This window comes from Plecotus auritus, assembly GCF_963455305.1.
Source record: "Plecotus auritus genome assembly, chromosome: 5".
Classification (NCBI taxonomy): domain Eukaryota; kingdom Metazoa; phylum Chordata; class Mammalia; order Chiroptera; family Vespertilionidae; genus Plecotus; species Plecotus auritus.
The window spans coordinates 163,701,969-163,721,288 of NC_137776.1; the positions used below are offsets into that span (position 1 = coordinate 163,701,969).

The window sequence follows — 19,320 nt, forward strand, 5'->3', positions numbered from 1 at the left end:
TAATTAAGGTGTAGTGCCATCATAAATAAACCAAGTTTACATAAGAAATTATGTGTTGCATGTAAAAAAAAATTGCGTGTTTTTTAAAATTCTGAATAACTGGAAATGGTAAATATGATTGATTATGGGTTCATGTTTACTTTGCATTATTTACCTTTATTGTTGAGTTCTTTTGTATGTAGGAATTGAACAAATTTCTCTAATCTCCTATTATAGTGTATTTCACCTAAAACTAATATCAGGGAAGGAAATAGTAAAACAGAGGATTTTATTTTTCAGGTCTGAAACAAACCTCTAGCCACATCTCTGTGCCTAAGGACCCAATTTTAATTTAATTATTGGACAATAGACAGTTGCCATATGCTGAAAGGGAAGAATTGCAATAGTGTCAGTACCATTAATGTACAAGGCAACTTTTTTTCTTCCCCAAAATTACGTTTTGGGGATCCTCTCGGGATTTTAAGTCAGGAAGTAAAATTACGGCTTTGTTTTAAATATTTCTCTAGAAAATTTGGCTAAACATTCTTGTTTTATTTTCTTATTTTCAGGTGCAGGTGGTAGCATTATCACAAACTTTGAGCTGTTGGTAAAAGGAGGTTGGAAACCACAAGCTGATGAATGGATGAAGATGTCCTAGTGAGTTGGTATAAACTGTGCTGAGAACCTGGCTTTTTAACCTTAGATCCCACCAAACTTACTTTTAAAAACATTTTGTGGATTCTAGATATGGATGAAATATAGGCGAAAAAAATAAATAGTGATGATAATGGGAAGAAAACCAGGAAACTTTATTCTTTCAAAAAGACTGCTCTCTCAAATGTAGTTTTAAAAATATATATTGATTCATTTATTTGTGGGTTTCTTTCCTTAGGAAATAAAATAAAACAAAAATTTCTAGATTGTTATAGAATTGTGAGAGGAGTATGAATTTATGGACAGAGAATTACATAGGCACAGACTTCTCTAAATGAAAATGAATCAGTTGCAGGCTCTTGGTATTTTCATTAATGAAATCACCCAGATTTCAAATTTACATAGTTCTGTTAGTAAAATGTCAAGTTTAAGAGAACAAAACAAAGCATTGTCATAAAGCCCTATTAGTTGCTTTAAAAATGAAAGTCGAGCCCTAGCCGGTTTGGCTCAGTGGATAGAGCATCAGCCTGCGGACTCAAGGGTCCCGGGTTCAATTCTGGTCAAGGGCATGTACGTTGGCTGCGGGCACATCCCCAGTGGGAGGTGTGCAGGAGGCAGCTGATTGATGTTTCTCTCTCATCAATGTTTCTAACTTTCTCTCCCTATCCCTTCCTCTCTGTAAAAAATCAATAATATATATAAAAAAAAAAATGAAAGTCGAGTTTAATTGTACATAACAATAAGAAAAAGATTAGAGGAAATAACCCACTCTATACTTGTTGGATGCATACTACCTTTTGTGTCCACTTAAGAAAATCTAATTGTTAGATATTCTTTAATGACACTGACCCAGTATTAAATAAGTCACAAATGTATTTCTAATGTACCTGAAAATGAAACAGAGAAGTACAGTTTCTGTTCCCACAATTCAGGAAGGGAAAGGTTTAGCGAATAGTGGCCATAATAAGCAAGGCAAGGAAAGACTTCATGTGAAAATAAGCTCATTAGAATGGATTAAAAATGAAGGTGGAGAAGCAGTATGGGTGGTGAGGTATGTTTGGAACCAACAAATTCCAGTATATATAACTTGGAAAGTACTCCTTAAAGCTTGAATTGAGGCAGTTCAGAAATAGAACAAAGAAGGTTTTTGATGATGATAAGTTATAAATAAGGCATTAGAGTAATTAAGGGGAAATTTTTCTCATTTTGAGTGCATGCCTTGAAATACTTTTATAAGCCATTTCTTGGGACTTTAAAACCAAAATCAAATTATGTTTCTCCTCTGTTGAAAACCTTGCAGTAACTCCCTGGAATGGCCTATAAGGCCCTCCAAGATCTGTCTCTCCCCCACACCCAATTTGCTTTGACTTTATCTCTTATTCTTCTCTCCCTTGTTCACTACACTCTGTACTTGAAAAAGCCTCGTGTGGTCTGGTTTACACTAGCTTTTCTCTTTGCCTAGAATCTTTTTTCTCAGGTTGCTACTTCCCTATCTACTTTGTTCAAAGTATTTTCTCAAAGCTCACCTCAGTGAGGATTACCCTGATTAAAATGGGAGCATTTCCCTCTATTATTCTTTTTTTCACATAGCATTTATCATATTCTGTCATTTACTTACTCATTGTGTTTATTCTCCTCTCCCCTTGGCTTCTCCTCCCCACCCCACTTCCTTCAAAGAATACAAGATGCCAAGGACAGGGATTTTTTTTTTGCTTTTGTATCCCAAGCATCTACCATATAGTAGACAATAAATATTAGATGAATGAAATGATTGACAATTTGTCAGGCAATTAAGATATTTTTGTCCATTATGATATTTTGTGATTGTGTGCATATACTTAAGTTTTCATATATATATTACCAAATACTTTTGCATAGCAGAGAAAACCTATGTGGTCTTAGAGAATACATATATTGTTATAAACAGAATGTTGGTAGATATATGAATGTTAGAGGTGCTGGTGAGGGCTCTGAAGGAAATGGGGAACATGATATTAGAAACTGGAGAGATGATACAGTTACCGTAGATAGTGGCAGAAAACTTAGCTGAATTGTGGAAAGCATAACATGTAAGCAATGAACTTGGTTCGTTAGCTGAGGAGATGTAGAAGCAAAGTGTTGAAGTTCTGGACTAGGTTTTCCTTGCTGCTTATAATAAAGTGTAAGAGAAAGATTTGACTTGAGGGACTAACTGCTAAATAAAGAAACCAAGACTTGATGATTTAGGAAATTCTCAGCCAATCCAGGCTGGAAAAGATGATAAAATTAGTAGACTTGTTCTTAGGAAAGCCTGCAGTGGAGAGAAAGTCAAGGGTGTTGCTGGATAATTTTTGCTAGTGTTAAAAGAGATTAGGCTTGGGACACATGGATCCATTCAGCTATCATAACAGAAAGCAGGACTAGAGATGGGATTTGTAAAGGACCATTTTGACTAATGGCATGGATTCCTGTGTCATACACAGGAGACCCATAAGGTCTTTGAAAATGTTATTTCAGCAGAAACATTGCCAGCTTGGACTGAAAGGGACAGAGATAAGATGAAATAAAAGAAGGCTGTCAGACTCCTAACATTCTACAGGCAGGAAACAGGCTGATAAAACTGCTCAGCTGCAAACATGTGCTACCCTTCAAGGAAAAGCAAGAATTATTTTAAGGTGAGGCTATGGGCCTAGAGGTCTGAGGCCAGGCACACAGGCTGTAAAGGCCAGAGCCCTGAGTGCAGAGGTTGGAACTGAGGACTTAGAGGACACAACTTCAAGCCATTGAGGATTGCTCTCAGGCCTCAAAACCTAATGGAATTTGCCCTGCTGGATTTTGAACTTGTGTAGGACAGTGACCACTTTATTCTGCTGTGTTTTTGTTCCCTTTTGGAATGAGAATGCCTATAACTGTTATTCTATGCCTATCCCACCACTGTATTTTGGAAGCAGATAGCTTATTTACTATTTCACAGGAAACTACTATAAGAATTTCCTAAATGCTTCCTGACCTTCCTAATCAACCTCATTGACTTTTTCCTAAAGCCCAGCCCTTTTCCAATTTCCTGCTCCAATTTATTGTCTACAATCATTTTCCTCAGATCCATTGCTTCTGGATATATGCTTTTAAGAGAACCCAATGCAGAATGGAATATGTGTGCCCTAGAGGATGCCCAGGATGAGGCACTATAGTACAGACACCAAATTATTAGAAACAAAGAGTAGCAAAAAGACATGAAGACAAACCTACATTCATTTGTTTTTTATCTCAACTTGTTAAAATACCAATTTGCTGTACATTTTATAATAACACTTGTACATTTATATAATTTACGAATTAATTGATAAATATATTTTAGGGAGTGTCTTAAATACTTTTTTACCAATAGGGCTGGATACACAGTAAAAAGTTTTAGAGACTACTTTTCCAAAACAGGAATGCTGCCCGATCATTGTTAAGCAAAGTCCAAACCCCTGTTGCCCAAACCTAACCCTGTTTTGAACTCAATTCTTAGCTTGTAATAATGAAATTAACCAATTTTTCATAAAATGGCTGATAGGGACTTTTACATTCTAAGTTTATTATTTATCTTTTTCTAGTCATCATAAAGGGCTAGATAATGATCTGTTACTGAGATATGCTTTAAATATGTGGCAAACATATGACATTAAAGTAGTGCTTCTTATTTGTAGATTAACATCTTATACTAGTAGACTTGAACTGTTCAGCATTAATTTATTAGGATATTAGCTAATGCAAATATTCTGTGATGGAGTTAGCTAAGTAATGTGCTGGAGCAAGCTCATATTGTTTTATGAGAGCCAATTGTGTATCTCTCTTCTCTTTACATAGCAGCCTGAAGTTGGTTGTGATGGGAATATTTACACAATGGAAATGAGAAAATACTACAAATGGGTGCTTTCTTTTACTTCCTCCATTCCATCCAAGAAGTCTGTTTAGCATTATAAGGTTTTTCAGGACTAATCTACTTGTCCCAAATTATGCTGACAAACATGGGACTTCCAGATCCTTTGTGAGAAAGTGTTACGTGGTCAAATATGTTCCAGAAATATTGCATAAAGAAATGTACTCTATCAGAGAGTCACAATATGTATGAACATTCTAAAATCTATGATACTTTATGCTGTGAAGAAAGGTATTTATTTAGTTTTATATAACTTAGCATTTCACAGGGCTCATTTTTGTGTTATATCTATTAATAACTCATTAAATTAGTATTTTGTAGAGTACTCTTTGAGAAATATAGACATAGATCATGTTAATTACTTACTGACTTAAAGTGTTTTTTTTGTTTTCAGTCCTGCCAAGGTAACCCTGCTGGGGTCAATTATCTTCACATTCCAGCACACTGAGCACCTGTCAATATCAAGGCATGATCTTGTGTTCCTCTATACTATGTTTCTTGTGGTCACAAAGGTAAGAGTTCAAAGTAGCAATAAATCAGTATTACAGATTCTGTGTAATCAGAATTCTGCATATGAGGCATGTAACAGGAACATTTATTTTTTATTGTTATTACAGTCTAAAGTGATGAACTTTGGGGAATTTATTCAGCAAATCCATGACTTTCTGAAACTTATCTCTCCTGATTCCTCATGTGATTTATGCTGAGGCTACCGGGAAAGACTTGCAGATAGCCTCAGAATATAGTAGAGGCCAGAGAGTAGTGAAAATAGCCAAGGCTGATGAGAGACTGCAGAGACAGTGTCATCTCATTTGGAAAATGAGGTACTTGGGTAGATGTTCTCTGAGGTTCTTTTGAACTTTAAAATTTAGAAATTTCATATTAGGACATTTGTGGTCAATCTCTTCTATTGTTTATTGTCTGGTTTGAAGCTTTATTCATTCTTGAAGATAGGAGATAGTATGATATAAGATCACCGTTTTTTGAGACAGGTTGTCTTAAGTTCACACCTAGCTTTACTCTCTAATCCCTGAATGGGCAAGTCACTTACTGTCTCTAAATCCCGATTTCCTCATTTTCATTGTATGATTGTTGAGAGGATTGGAGATGATGTGTGCCATTCTATTACGTCGTCTGACACATCCTATGAATTCTATTTGTAGCTGTATCATGAGGCTAATTCTGATTATTGTTTTTCTTACCATTAGTAGATACTAGAGGCCTGGTGCACGAAATTCATGCACTCGGTTGGGGGGGGGGTCCCTCAGCCTGGCCTGCGCCCTCTCACAGTCTGGGAGCCCTCGGGGGATGTCCGACTGCCGGCTTAGGCCTGTTCCCCCCCCACCCCCCACCCCCCTGCTTAGTGGGCCTAAGCCAGCAGTCGGACATCCTTAGCGCTGCCACAGAGGCAAGGGAGGCTCCTGCCACTGCCGCTGCTCTCGCCAGCCATGAGCCCAGCTTCTGGCTGAGTGGCGCTCCCCCTGTGGGAGTGCACTGACCACCAGGGGGCAGGTCCTGTGTTGAGCATCTGCCCTCTGGGGGTCAGTGCACGTCACAGTGACCGGTCATTCAGCTGTTTGGTTGATTTGCATATTATCCTTTTATTATTATATAGGATTGTTTACTATTCACAGCTAGGCAATTGATTTTAAAATAAGTTTACTATATAGGCCTAGAAAAATTTTATAGCTGTTTCATAGCCTAGATATTTTTGGCTAAAGCTTATCTACAGGATTCTTAAAAGGAAGCAGTATATGTTACATACATATATGTCTTAGAAAGAACCAAGCCACTATAGGGATCATTTATTCCTCCTTCAGTAGTCTCTGCAATGGAAGTGATCTGTGGTGGTAATTCAAGTAATGCATTACTTGATATCTGAAGCAACATCTCTTCACATGTGCCTTCCTCTTCCAGTCCTCAAATTTGGGGCTGTATGTATTTCTTTGTAACAGCTCTACTGAGATATATTTTACATACCATACAATTAATCCATAAAGTATACAATTCAGTGGTTTTCACTATAGTCACAGAGTTGTATAGCCATCACCACATTAGAACATTTTTGTCACCCCAAAAAGAAACCTCATACTCATTAGCAGTCACTTCACATTTTCCTTTAATCCCCCAGCTGTAGGCAACTACTAATCTACTTTCTGTTATAAATTTACCCATAATGATATTTTATGTAAATGGAATCATACAATATGTGGTCTTATGACTGATTTTTTTTCACTTAACATAAGGATTTTGAGGTTCCTCAGTGTTGTATGTATCAGTACGTTATTCCTTTTTATTGCCAAATGATATTCCATCCCATGGATATACAGTAAAATCTCAATATAATGGACTGATTCAAGTGAGGGGTTGTCCTTTAAAGTCGAAAAAGTCTGTTATATAATAAGAAATGCATATGTTAAAAAATCGACAAATTTGTTTACCTGTTGTCACTTAATGTAGACATGTTTGTGTAATTAAAATTAAGTATGTATGAAAAATTTCATTTTACAGAAAAGGTTTCTGTTTGTATTACAGTAATTTTAAATTTATACCGAATAGGTCTAGTCTAGTAAATGCATGCATTCATAAGTCACTGTGAGTAACACGGCTGGGGCTTGGCTTAGCGCACATGGGGACATCAGCCTGCAGGCACGAGTTAAAACTGCTGCAGAAAGTCATGCCACGCAACAACAGAACCAATTATAGTGTGCGTGATGTGGTGTGATCATGTGCTAATCATTTGCCAAACATTGTTTACCGAGGTGACTCTTGGATTTAAATATGTAGATTATGGTTATAGATATGTAATATTTATTTATGTCCGTGAAATTACTACAGTGTTTTTTCCAACATATGGTCTATGCACTAAAATTTGTTAAAAATAACAGTGAATCGCCTGGCCAGTGTGGCTCAGTGGTTGAATGTCAATCTATGAACCAGGAGGTCATGGTTCGATTCCTGGTCAGGGCATATGCCTGTGTTGCAGGCTCAATCCCCAAGGTGGGGCATACAGGAGGCAGCCAGTCAGTGATTCTCTCTCATTATTGATGCTTCTATCTCTCCCTCTTCCTTCCTCTCTGAAACCAATAAAAATATATTTAAAAAATAACAGTGAATTAATAACACAAAAAAATAACCTATTAATTTAATTATAAGCAAATCTTGGTTAAAAGCATTTTCACCTATGACATTTGGACCAGAAATTTTATCCGTTAAATCTGAAGTCCATTAAATTGAATCTGCAAAATCAAAGGTTTATTGTACTACATTTTACTTATCCATCATTTGATAGCTATTTGGGTTCTTTTACTTTTTGGCCAATATGAAAATGAGCTATGACCATTCACATTCAAGTTTTTGTGTGGACATGTGTTACATTTCTCTTGGGTATATCATATAGGAATGGAGTTACTAGATCATATAGTAATTCTACATTTAATCTTTTGAGGAACTTTGAGAAATTATCCAAAGTGGCTAATTTCATTTTACATTTCTACCAGCAATATATGAGAGTTCTAATTCACCACATCTTTGCCAATGCTTGTCTTTTTCATTAGAGTCATCTTAGTGGGTATGTGGCATCTCATTGTTACTTTGATTTACATTTTCCTTATAACTAATGATGTTGAGCATCTTTTCATGTGCGTACTGACCATTTATATATCATCTCTGAGGCAGTATCTGTTCAAATCATTTGCCTACTTAAAAATTGGATTGTCTTATTATTGAGTTGTAATAGTTTTCTATATATTCAGGATACCAGACCTTTGTGAGATACATATATATAGCCATTATTTTTCTCCCAGTTTGTGGCTTCCTTTTTTATTTCCTTAGCATTGTCATTAGAAGAGCTGAAGTTTTTAATTTTGATGAAGTTCAGTTTATCATTTTCCCTTTATGGTCCTGCTTTTTTGTGTCCTAGCTAAAATATTCTACCATATCTCAAGGTTGTAAAGATTTTTCACCTGCATTGTTTTTCTTATAGTTTTATTGTTTCTGTTTTTACATTTAGGTTTATGATCCATTTCTTTAAAAATATTTTTATTAAATTTATTGGGTGACATTTATTAATAGGATCATATAGGTTTCAAGTGTACATTTCTATGATACACGATCTGTATATTGCATTGTGTGCCATCTCAAGTTAAGTTTTATAATTTGCAGGAGGTAAGGGTCAGGTTATTTTTTTCATCTATACTAATAAAAGCCTATGTGGTCATCATGCCCTCATGCCGTGATGCCCTCATGCCGTAACAATCCATCACCAGGAGGCTGCGTGTGCAGCAGGCGCATGTGGGTGGGCAGGGCTGCGTGCGCGGCAAGGCACACATGGGTGGGCAGGGACTTGACACTGCATGTGCGGCGCAGAGGAAGGTCCCGGCAGCTCCGCCTGGCACAGAGGCGGGACCCCCGGCTCCGGCCTACCTCTGGGGCAATCGATCAAGGAGCCCCAGATGGGTGGGTGGGGCCTACCTCTTTGGGGAGATCGATCGTGGGGCTCCCACACTGTGAGAGGACACAGGCCAGGCTGGATACCCCCTTCCCCGAGTGCACGAATTTCATGCACCGGGCCTCTAGTTTGAATATAAAGTTGTTTTAGCACTATTGGTTGAAAAGACTATCCTTTCTCTCATTGAATTATCTTGGCACCTTTGTTGAAAGTAAATTGGTCTTACAATTGGTGTGGGTCTCTTTCTGGACTCTGTGCTGTTCCATTGCTTTATATGTCTATCCTTAGCCAATACCAAACTTTCTTAATAACTATACCTATAATAAGTCTTCACCTTAAGTGATATAAGTACTCCCAACTTTGTTCGTTTTCAGGGTTTCTTTGTATATTCTAAGTCTTTTACATTTCCATATATAAAAATACTAGAAGCCCGGTGCATGAAATTCATGCACGGGGGTGGGGGTGTCCCTCAGCCCAGCCTGCACCCTCTCCAATCTGGGACCCCTCGAGGGATGTCAACTGTTAGACATCCCTCTCACAATCCAGGACTGCTGGCTCCCAACTACTCACCTGCCTGCCTGCTTGATTACCACTAACTGCTTCTGCCTGCAAGCCTGATCACCCTCTAACCACTCGCCTGCCAGCCTGATCAATGCCTAACTGCTCCCCTGCTGGCCTGATTGCCCCTAACTGCCCTCCCCTACAGGCCTGGTCCCCCCCAACTGCCCTCCACTGCAGGCCTGGTCCCCCCCAACTGCCCTCCACTGCAGGCCTGGTCCCCCCAACTGCCCTCCCCTGCAGGCCTGGTCCCGCCCCAACTGCCCTTCCCTGCAGGCCTGGTCCCCCCCAGCTGCCCTTCCCTGCAGGCCTGGTCCTCCCCAACTGCCCACCTCTGCAGGCCTGGTCCCCCCCAACTGCCCACTTCTGCAGGCCTGGTCCCCCCCAACTGCCCACCCCTGCAGGCCATCTTGTGTCCGCATGGGGCAGCCATCTTTGACTACATGGGGGTGGCCATCTTGTGTTGGAATGATGGTCAATTTGCATATTACTCTTTTATTTAGGATATGGCTGTCACTTGAAGTCAGATGTTATTCAATTTAGGTAATATGCTTTTTCTTTTAATAGTTTGCTAAATAAGGAGATAGTTTTATATTTTGTTTGTAAAAGAATAAGGGGTCATTCCATTTTTCACTATTATATTTGTATCACCTTGCTGAATCAAGGCCTATTAAGAGTCTGAATTCACAGAAGCCCGTCCCTTGAGCCTCCTGAGTCTATTTCAGTAATAACTCCTGATGTTGGCAATACTTCTTGGCTGAGTGATGACTGTACTGGGAGTAGAGCTTCTATTAAAACACTGGATTTGAAAAATACTTATTATAGTTCACGTTCTCAAGAAATACTTTAGATCCTGGCATTCTTCTCTTTTGTATATTGTTTTAAAAAATGCTGTTTTTCTGACAGTAGGCCATTGTTTTTATCTGAATTCTTTTGTTTTTTTGTTAATCCTTACCTGAGGATATTTTTTCATTGATTTTTAGAGAGAGTGGAAGGGAGCGGGAGAGACAGAGAGAGGAACATCAATATTGATTGGTTGCCTCCCACACACTCCTCGGACCAGGGCCGGGGATCAAGCATGCAACCAAGGTACGTACTCTTGACCAAAATTGAACCCAGGACCCTTCAGTCCACAGCCGACACTATATCCACTGAGCCAAACTGGCTAGAGCTGAATTCTTTTATCTTTTATTCACAGTCCATGAAGTCAATAATTTTGCTAGTACCTCTTACTGTACTAAGTATTTAATCCAAAGAATAGTTTAATGTAAGGAAATTTTTCTTAGATAGTGCCCAATAAACTTGGAGGTAAACATTATATTTGGATTTTTTTTCACTATATTCTCCCCAGATGAGCACATTCACATTCATGCCTTTACCTTCTACTTGTATGGTAATGACTTCCAAATCTATATCTTGTACTTAAATATTTCTGGGCAAACCTCTGTTACTGCACTTCTCTTTACTGTTCTATAATTATTGATTTACTTGCTTGTCTCTGACTAGTCTGTAAGGTCATGACATGAAGGCAGGGACTACATTCAACATTTTTCTAGCAGCCAGGTATAATGCGCAGATTATTTAAATCCTCTTGATGGCTACTTTTAGTCTTTGTTAGTGCTGTTCTGTTTCAGATTGGCCTTCTGGAATGTGACCCTTTTGGGATCTCAATTTAAACCTGAAGTGCATCTCTGGGCAGTTTCACCTTGCCTAGCCTTGAACTTCAACCTGTCTATTGAAGTCTCTGCTCTGCTCTGTAGCATTCCAGCTGTTGCTGTTTGCTAGGCAAAGAACCTAAATAGATTTTTTTCTTTACAAAGAAGAGATACAAATGGCCGACAGGTACATGAAAAGATGCTCAACATCATATCAGGGAAATGCAAATAAAAACCACAATGAGATGTCACCCCACACCTGTTAGAATGGCTATTATAAAAAAGACAAGAAATAACAAGTCTTGGTGAGGATATGGAGAAAAGGGAACCTTGTTCACTGTTGGTGGGAATGTAAATTGGTATAGCTACTATGGATAACAGTGTGGAAGTTCCTCAGAAAATTAAAAATAGAACTACCATATGATTTAACATTTTACTTCTGGTATTTATCAGAAGAAAACGAAAATGCTAAGTCAAAAATGATATATGCCAGGAGGTCAGGGTTCGATTCCTGGTCAGGGCACATGCCCAGGTTTCAGGCTGGATCCCAATAGCGAGTAGAGGGTGGGCAGGAGACAGCCGATCAATGATTTTCTCTCATCATTGATGTTTCTGTTTCTCTTTCCCTCTCCCTTCTTCTCTGAAATCAGTAAAAATATATTTTAATCACAACAACAAAAATAGTATATGCCAACCCCATGTTCATTGCAGCATTGTTTACAGTAGCCAAGATATGACAACAACCTAAGTGGCCATCAAAAGATGAGTGAAGACTATATGATGAATATGTATACAATGAAATATTCAACCATAAAAAGGAGTGAAATCTTGCCATTTGTGCCAACATGCATGGACCTTGAGGACATTATGCTAGGTCAGTGGTCGGCAAACTGCGGTTTGCCGCTCTGTTGACTAATGAGTTTGCCGATCACTGTGCTAGGTGAAATAAGACAGAGAAAGACAAATACAGTTTAATCTCATTTACATATAGAATCTGAAAATTAAGAAAACACACCAAATTCATAGATAGAGAGGAGAGAGATTAGTGGTTGCCAGAGGCAGGGTGTGGTGGTGGGCCAAATAGGTGAAGGGGGTCAAAAGGTACAAACTTGGAATTATAAATTAAGTAAGTTATTGGGCATGGTGACTATAGTTAATAAAACTATATTGCATATTTGAAGGTTGCTAAGAGTAGATCTTAAAAATTCTCATCACAAGAAATAATTTTTTGTAACTATGTATGATGATGGATGTTAACTAGACTAATTATAATCATTTCGCAGTATGTACATATATGGAATCATATGTTGTACACCTGAAACTAGCATGTTAGATGTTGATTACATCTCAATAAAAAAAGAACACATTTTGAAATTTTTCTCTATTTTTTTACTTATCCCTTTTACTTTGAGAGCAAACATTTGTATTTAAATTCAAAATTGAACTTTTTTTCCAGATAATCATGATGACTACAGAGACCCCTATTATGCCTTTTGCTCCTTTTGAGGCTACAATAAGTCGGATATTGTTTGGCTGGCAGCAGCAGTTCTTACCATGTGAAAAGAAAAGTGAAATAAGCACATCGACCACAAAGTCTACAGCTGTTATTTCAGATAAAGTTAAAAAGAAGGGCACTAAGAAGACTGAGTAAATTTACTTGATGAGTTTTAGAAGGCAAAAAAATTTCTTATCTACCTAGCAGACTGTGATAAGTATTTCTATTGTAAATGATGTGAAATAAAGATTACACATAAGGAATGGAGGTGACAAAAAGAAAGAACTTCTTTCTATTTCAGGGAGACTATCCCTTTCTGGATTGTAATTCTCCAGAGTTGTGAGTGTATCATGTGAAATTGTTCTTCTAAGTTATATAAAAATATTGTGGTTATTTTATAGTTTTATATTGATAAAAGCAGGCTAGATTTTTTCAGTGTTAGAGAAAGTGAACCTATTATCATTGCAAAATTACAAAAATTAAGTCCTTTTTGTTTTCTTTAGATGTTTTAAAATTTATTTGAGCTTTAGTTTAGCAAAATTAAACTTCTATTTCACATTACCATTATAATTTCTAGATATGGAAAACAATTCCTGTTTAATTTTGAACATGGGGAAGAGTAAACTTTACCTAAATCACTTTATATTGCAAAGAAAGTAAATTACTAGTTTACATCTCAGATATAAACATTGTATATTTTGCCCACATTAAATGGAAATATCTGAAATTTTATTAGTTTTTTTCTAGTAGTTTTTTTCAGTGAGAACAGAGTATTAGCATGAGTCTCAAAATCTATTTCATGCCCTTGTTTATACCGTTTCTTTCTTCTCAAAAAAAAAATCAGGGGTATAATTTTTAATAAATTACTAGTCCTATGTTTTGCTTTGTAAGTTTCATTTGAGAAGCCACTATTTTTTTCTCCTTAAAACTCATTTGTTTTTAACTGTAGAAGAAATTATTTTCAGCATTTCACATGTTCTTTCTGATCTTAGTTGGTTTGAATACACTGATGGTAGTATCATCTTAATGATTCAACAAAAAGTATTATTTTAATTTAAAAATTTTCCCTTTATGTCTCTTTTCTAAAGGGAACTTTTTAGTTATCTAGTTGAAATGTCTCTGACTATGTGTTTGTGTTGTATTTTAATCTGTATGTACATGTATTATTAATTTTATTTTAAATTAAAAATAATTACCCTTATGCGAAAATGCTCAGCTCTTATGAGAATTGTCCTTGTGCCTTTGGCAGTAACCAGCTAACCAAGAATCAGAAACTAAAATCTCATATGGTAGTCCACTTAAGTGAAAACTGATGACATTGTATCTGGTTTCTTTTAGATTTTCTTGCTTTATTTTATAGTTTAAAAGTCCAGTTATGATTTTAAAATTCTGTGACTGACATTTCTTCTATCCAGACTATGAACCTGCCTACCTGCAAAGAATTAGTATGTATCCAGCATTTTTGGATGGCGAAGAACTCAAATCACATTCAAATTAAAAGTTTAAAAACATTTTTAACAAATACAAACACCAGCAGGGACTATACTTTTACTTGCTAAAAAACTTTTTTGGGGGATGGGGTAGGACCTTTGATAGCTTTTGTATACTAAGAAATTTATTTTTAATATTGTGACAAAAGGCATTAAAATATGAGTTTGTTACATTTGATATTCTTGTACTTTTCAAAATTAACATGTTACTAATTGTTGACTTAGTTTTGAAGTTTGGGTTTGACTGTAGTTGAAATGGCAGAAATCTTGTTTTACACTTGTGTTCAAGACAAAGCTATTAAAATAAGTTATTTAACACCAGTGAAGTATTACATTATTTTATGATTTAAAAAAAAAAAAAAGTTTTCTGCCCTGACCAGTTTGGCTCAGTGGATAGAGCGTCGGCCTGCGGACTGAAGGGTCACAGGTTCGATTCCAGTCAAGGGCATGTACCTTGGTTGCGGGCACATCCCCAGTAAGGGGTGTGCAGGAGGCAGCTGATCGATGTTTCTCTCTCGTCGATGTTTCTAACTCTCTATGCCTCTCCCTTCCTCTCTGTAAAAAATCAATAAAATAAAAAAAAAATAAAAAAAGTTTTCTTGCCGAAACCGGTTTGGCTCAGTGGATAGAGCGTCGGCCTGCGGACTGAAGGGTCCCGGGTTTGATTCCGGTCAAGGGCATGTAACTTGGTTGCGGGCACATCCCCAGTGGGAGGTGTGCAGGAGGCAGCTGATCGATGTTTCTCTCTCATCGATGTTTCTAGCTCTCTATCCCTCTCCCTTCCTCTTTGTGAAATATCAATAAAATATATTAAAAAAAAAAAGTTTTCTTGAGTTACCCATTCAAAACGCATCAGGTGTGTTGACTGATAGAGTATGTACTAAATAATTACTGTCCAAATGGGACATTGGTACAAACTTTTAAAATCCATGCAAGCTTCCTAAAACCTTCAGTTCAAGGATCTTAGGAGAAAGATGTTCTGGAGAACATAGCTTAAGCCTGAAACTCCCACCCTGAATCTACCCTTGCTGCCCAGAGACTTGAGGAGATTTGCAAAGCAGATTGTTAGACTCCTTACCCAACTTGTAGCATAAATGAGACCTTTTGACCAGCTTAACAGCCTATTATTTATTGGTAGCCCTGAGAAAGTCAAGACCTGGTAGATCTCCTTACCTAAAAGGAGATAAGAAGCTGACAAGAACATTGGCTGGCTTAACTCAGTGATCTCACATTCTAATAAAATGTGGCCAAATTAATACCAATTCTGACTTTTTAAATTAGTCAGTCTTCCTTGCTGAGGGTAAAGGCTGGAGGAGCCAAATATGTGGAATGGGTGTATTTTTTGTTTGAGTGTATTTTTTGTTTACTCCTTTAAGGCCTAACACCATTTCATTAAAATTACTTCAAATCACAAATTGATTACAATTGAGTTTTACACTTGTGCTACATTTGTTTGTTAAAGACTCCAAGAGAGTAGTGGGGGGAGGTTGTCAAACATTTTAATTTTGTCTGTTTTCAGTGAGTAATTGTGATTTTTATGGTTGTGATTTACATTTTCCTGATGATTAATGATGTAGAGTACTTTTTTGTGTGTGCACATTGACCATTTGTTTATCTCCCTCTGTAAAGTGTCTCTACAGATCTTTTGCCCATATTTTATTGGATTTGTCTTTTTATTATAAGTTGTAGGAGTTCTTTATTTATCTTGGATATTGATCCTTTGCAAAACAGGTATTTTGCACTTATTTTCTTTCTGGGCTGTGGCTTACCTATTCATTTTTATAATGATGCCTTTTAATGATCATGGATTTTTAATTTTGAAGCAATCTAATTTCCCAGTATTTTATTCATAGTTATTATTTTCTGTCTTAAGAAACTTTTGCCTACCTCCAAGTCATGACATTGTTTGCCCATCTGAGGAATCTGAAACAAGGGAGGAACACTTAAAAGAGAAACCCTATACTGTTATGTACATTAATAATGTTGTCATTCAGCAAGTCACTTAGCTCTAATTTTTGATTCTGCTTTTTGAAAATCATTGTACACCTTATATATCGATAACTTTTCCTGAGCTTGTGCTACATATTATCCATTAAAGGAATTTAGGACTTTTCTGTATCTCTCTATTTAGGGACTTTTTGTAGTCAGGCTTGACTTTGGTTTGTCACAACTCTGATATTTCATTTAAGAGATGGTGAATAAGAATGTGGTAACAGAAAATTTTTAAAAAATGAAGTAAGTTCTCTAAGCTCAGAGTAGGTATGGAACTGGTCCAAATATATATCCCATTGGTGCATATGTGTGGTGAGCAGTGGTCTGATAGGAAAATCAGTAGACCTTAGATTAATTTACATGCAGGCTGTCTGGTAATTCATGACACTTAATAAAGAGAATTAAGATTTCATTGGGATCAAGAAAAATTAAGCAATTTATATGTTGGGATTATCAGCAAACGATGGTTTAGTGAAGGGGAAAGAAAGGAAGGGACTTCTGTCAGACAAATTTATTTTTACTTCTGTAAAGTTGTATTTTTTAAAGAGAATAAAGTTGAGAATGGATATATGTATTTTTATAAATATTTTGTGTAATCCTGCAGTTTCACTTAAAAATTCAGCCCAATCTCAATAAAAATAGACCGTTGACTGAACCTTCCTTGAGAATAATATGAAATAAAAGGAATCTGTTACAGGGGCTGATAAGCAGCATGGTTATGTTGACATCTTAATGAACTGTGAGAGGAAGTACATAGCATCTTGATTAAATTTTCAAAGGACGCTAGGTGTTATGAAAGCCTGTGATGACAGGAAAGATGTAAAGGATTAATAATATACTTGGAAAAATGATTCAGCTTAAAAATGTAAGTATCCATCTGGGAAGAATTATATAAGGCTCAAGCCTAAGGAAATATGCATGCATTTTGTAGTAAACTTTGAATAACAAAAATTCATGAAACATTAGCAGGTTACAGTCTTTATTTTGAGCAGTCTGACATTTTGGAGTTACGTGACTGAGGAAGAGATAGTAATTCATGTTAGAGGACAAATAGCAGTCTTTGCCATGACTGCTGATCTGAAAGGACTGTTATGAAGATAATGTATGTTAAAATGTTTTTAACATGTTATTTCACTGAGAAGAGTAGTCAATTTATGGGTGAAACCAGAGGTCTATACAGGTTGGAGCACAAATAATGTGTGCCAGTCATTTCCCATGTGTAATACTTGAACCCCACAAGTCAATAAGACAGGAAGTTCAGAAGACCATTCTCCTCCTGACACTGTTGCTGTGTTTTATTATTGTTGTTATGATGGGATGGTATTATTACAGAGGAGCTCAGTCATTGTGTGTGGCCTTCTGACTGGTGTATTTAAATAATTCTATCATTTTAAAAAAATGTTATTGTTTAAAGTATTACAAATAGTAGTACATATGTTTTCCTTTTTTCCCCATTGACCTTCACCTGGCCTTCCCTACCCCCTGGCACATGCCCTCACCGCCGCCCCTCCACCCCCCAGTGTCTTGCATCCATTGGCTATGCTTATATGCATGCATACAAGTCCTTTGGTTGATCTCTTACTCCCCCCTCCAACCCTCCCCAGCCTTCCTGCTGGAGTTTGACAGTCTGTTTGATGCTTCTCTGACTCTGTATCTATTTTTGTTAATCTTACCTAATAATAGACAAACATATAAATTGACCTTACCTCTGCTACACCCACAGCCAATCAGGAATGAGTATGAAAATTAACCTGACAAAGATGGAGGGTTAATTTGCATATGCAAGTGCAGAGCCGTGGGGCAGGATGCCTGCTATGAGTGGGGGCGGGCGGAGGGAGCTACAGGAGCAGTGCTCTGGCCAGGAGTGGAGGACTTGCCGGCTCCTGGGTGGCCCAGGAGCAGGGATTTGGCAGCTCCCGGGCAGCCAGGAGCGAAGCCAGGGAAAGGAAGGCCTATTCTTTTTTTTTTTGTTTTATTTATTTGTTTATTTATTTTAATCTTTATTGTTCAGATTATTACAGGTGTTCCTCTTTTTTCCCCCCCATAGCTCCCCTCCACCTGATACCCCACCCCACCCCATGCCCTTACCCCCCGCCACTGTCTTCATCCATAGGTGTAAGATTTTTGTCCAATCTCTTCCCGCACCCTTCACACCCCCTTCCCCCTGAGAATTGTCAGTCCACTACCTTTCTATGTCCCTGATTCTATTATATTCACCAGTCCATTCTGTTCTTCAGATTTTTTATTCACTTGATTTTTAGATTCACTTGTTGGTAGGTATGTATTTGATGTCATTTTGTTGTTCATAATTTTTATCTTTACCTTTTTCTTCTTCTTCCTCTTCTTAAAGAATACCCTTCAGCATTTCATGTAATCCTGGTTTGGTGGTGATGAACTCCTTTAGCTTTTTCTTATCTATGAAGCTCTTTATCTGACCTTCAACTCTGAATGATAGCTTTGCTGGGTAGAGTAATCTTGGTTGTAGGTTCTTGCTATTCATCACTTTGAATATTTCTTGCCACTCCCTTCTGGCCTGCATAGTTTCTGCCGAGAAATTAGCTGACAGTCCTATGGGTACTCCCTTGTAGGTAACTAACCTTTTTTCTCTTGCTGCTTTCAAGATTCTCTCTTTGTCTTTTGCCCTTGGCATTTTAATTATGATGTGTCTTGGTGTGGTCCTCTTTGGATTCCTCTTGTATGGGGTTCTGTGCGCTTCCTGAACTTGAAAGTCTATTTCTTTCACCAGGTAGGGAAAGTTTTCTGTCATTATTTCTTCCTTTTTTTTTTTTTTTTTTTTTTTTATTAAGGTATTATATATTTCTTCTAATAGGTTTTCAATATTTTGCTCTCTCTCTTCTTCTGGCACCCCAAAAATTCGGATGTTGGTACACTTAAAGTTGTCCCAGAGGCTCCTTACACTATCTTCATATTTTTGGATTCTTTTTTCTTTTTGTTTTTCTGGATGGGTGTTTTTTGTTTCCTCATATTTCAGATCTTTGGTTTGATTCTTGGGGTACGTTGATCTACAGTTGAGTTTCTGTATATTCTTTATTTTAGACAGTGTATGCTTAATTTCTGACTGGTCCTTTTCCATTTTTTTTGGCATTCTCATTAAGATCCTTAAAGGTCTCACTAAATTCCTC

General features: G+C 37.2%; 1 protein-coding gene across 2 annotated transcripts in view; it reads left to right on the plus strand.

The window, feature by feature from the left end:
- The window catches only part of TMEM38B (transmembrane protein 38B), a gene marked incomplete at its 5' end in the record, with an annotated part of 81,032 nt that overhangs the window by 26,692 nt on the left and 35,020 nt on the right, over positions 1 to 19,320 (plus strand). Inside the window, 3 exons of one of the 2 annotated variants that reach the window (XM_080667949.1) lie at positions 549 to 636; positions 4,932 to 5,049; positions 12,657 to 14,506. In XM_080667949.1, coding sequence (XP_080524075.1) covers positions 549 to 636; positions 4,932 to 5,049; positions 12,657 to 12,851 — 401 coding nt within the window. In that variant the 3' untranslated portion in view covers positions 12,852 to 14,506. Of the gene's footprint in view, positions 1 to 548; positions 637 to 4,931; positions 5,050 to 12,656; positions 14,507 to 19,320 lie in introns of those variants that run through there. The other variant, XM_080667950.1, reaches the window with a different exon arrangement.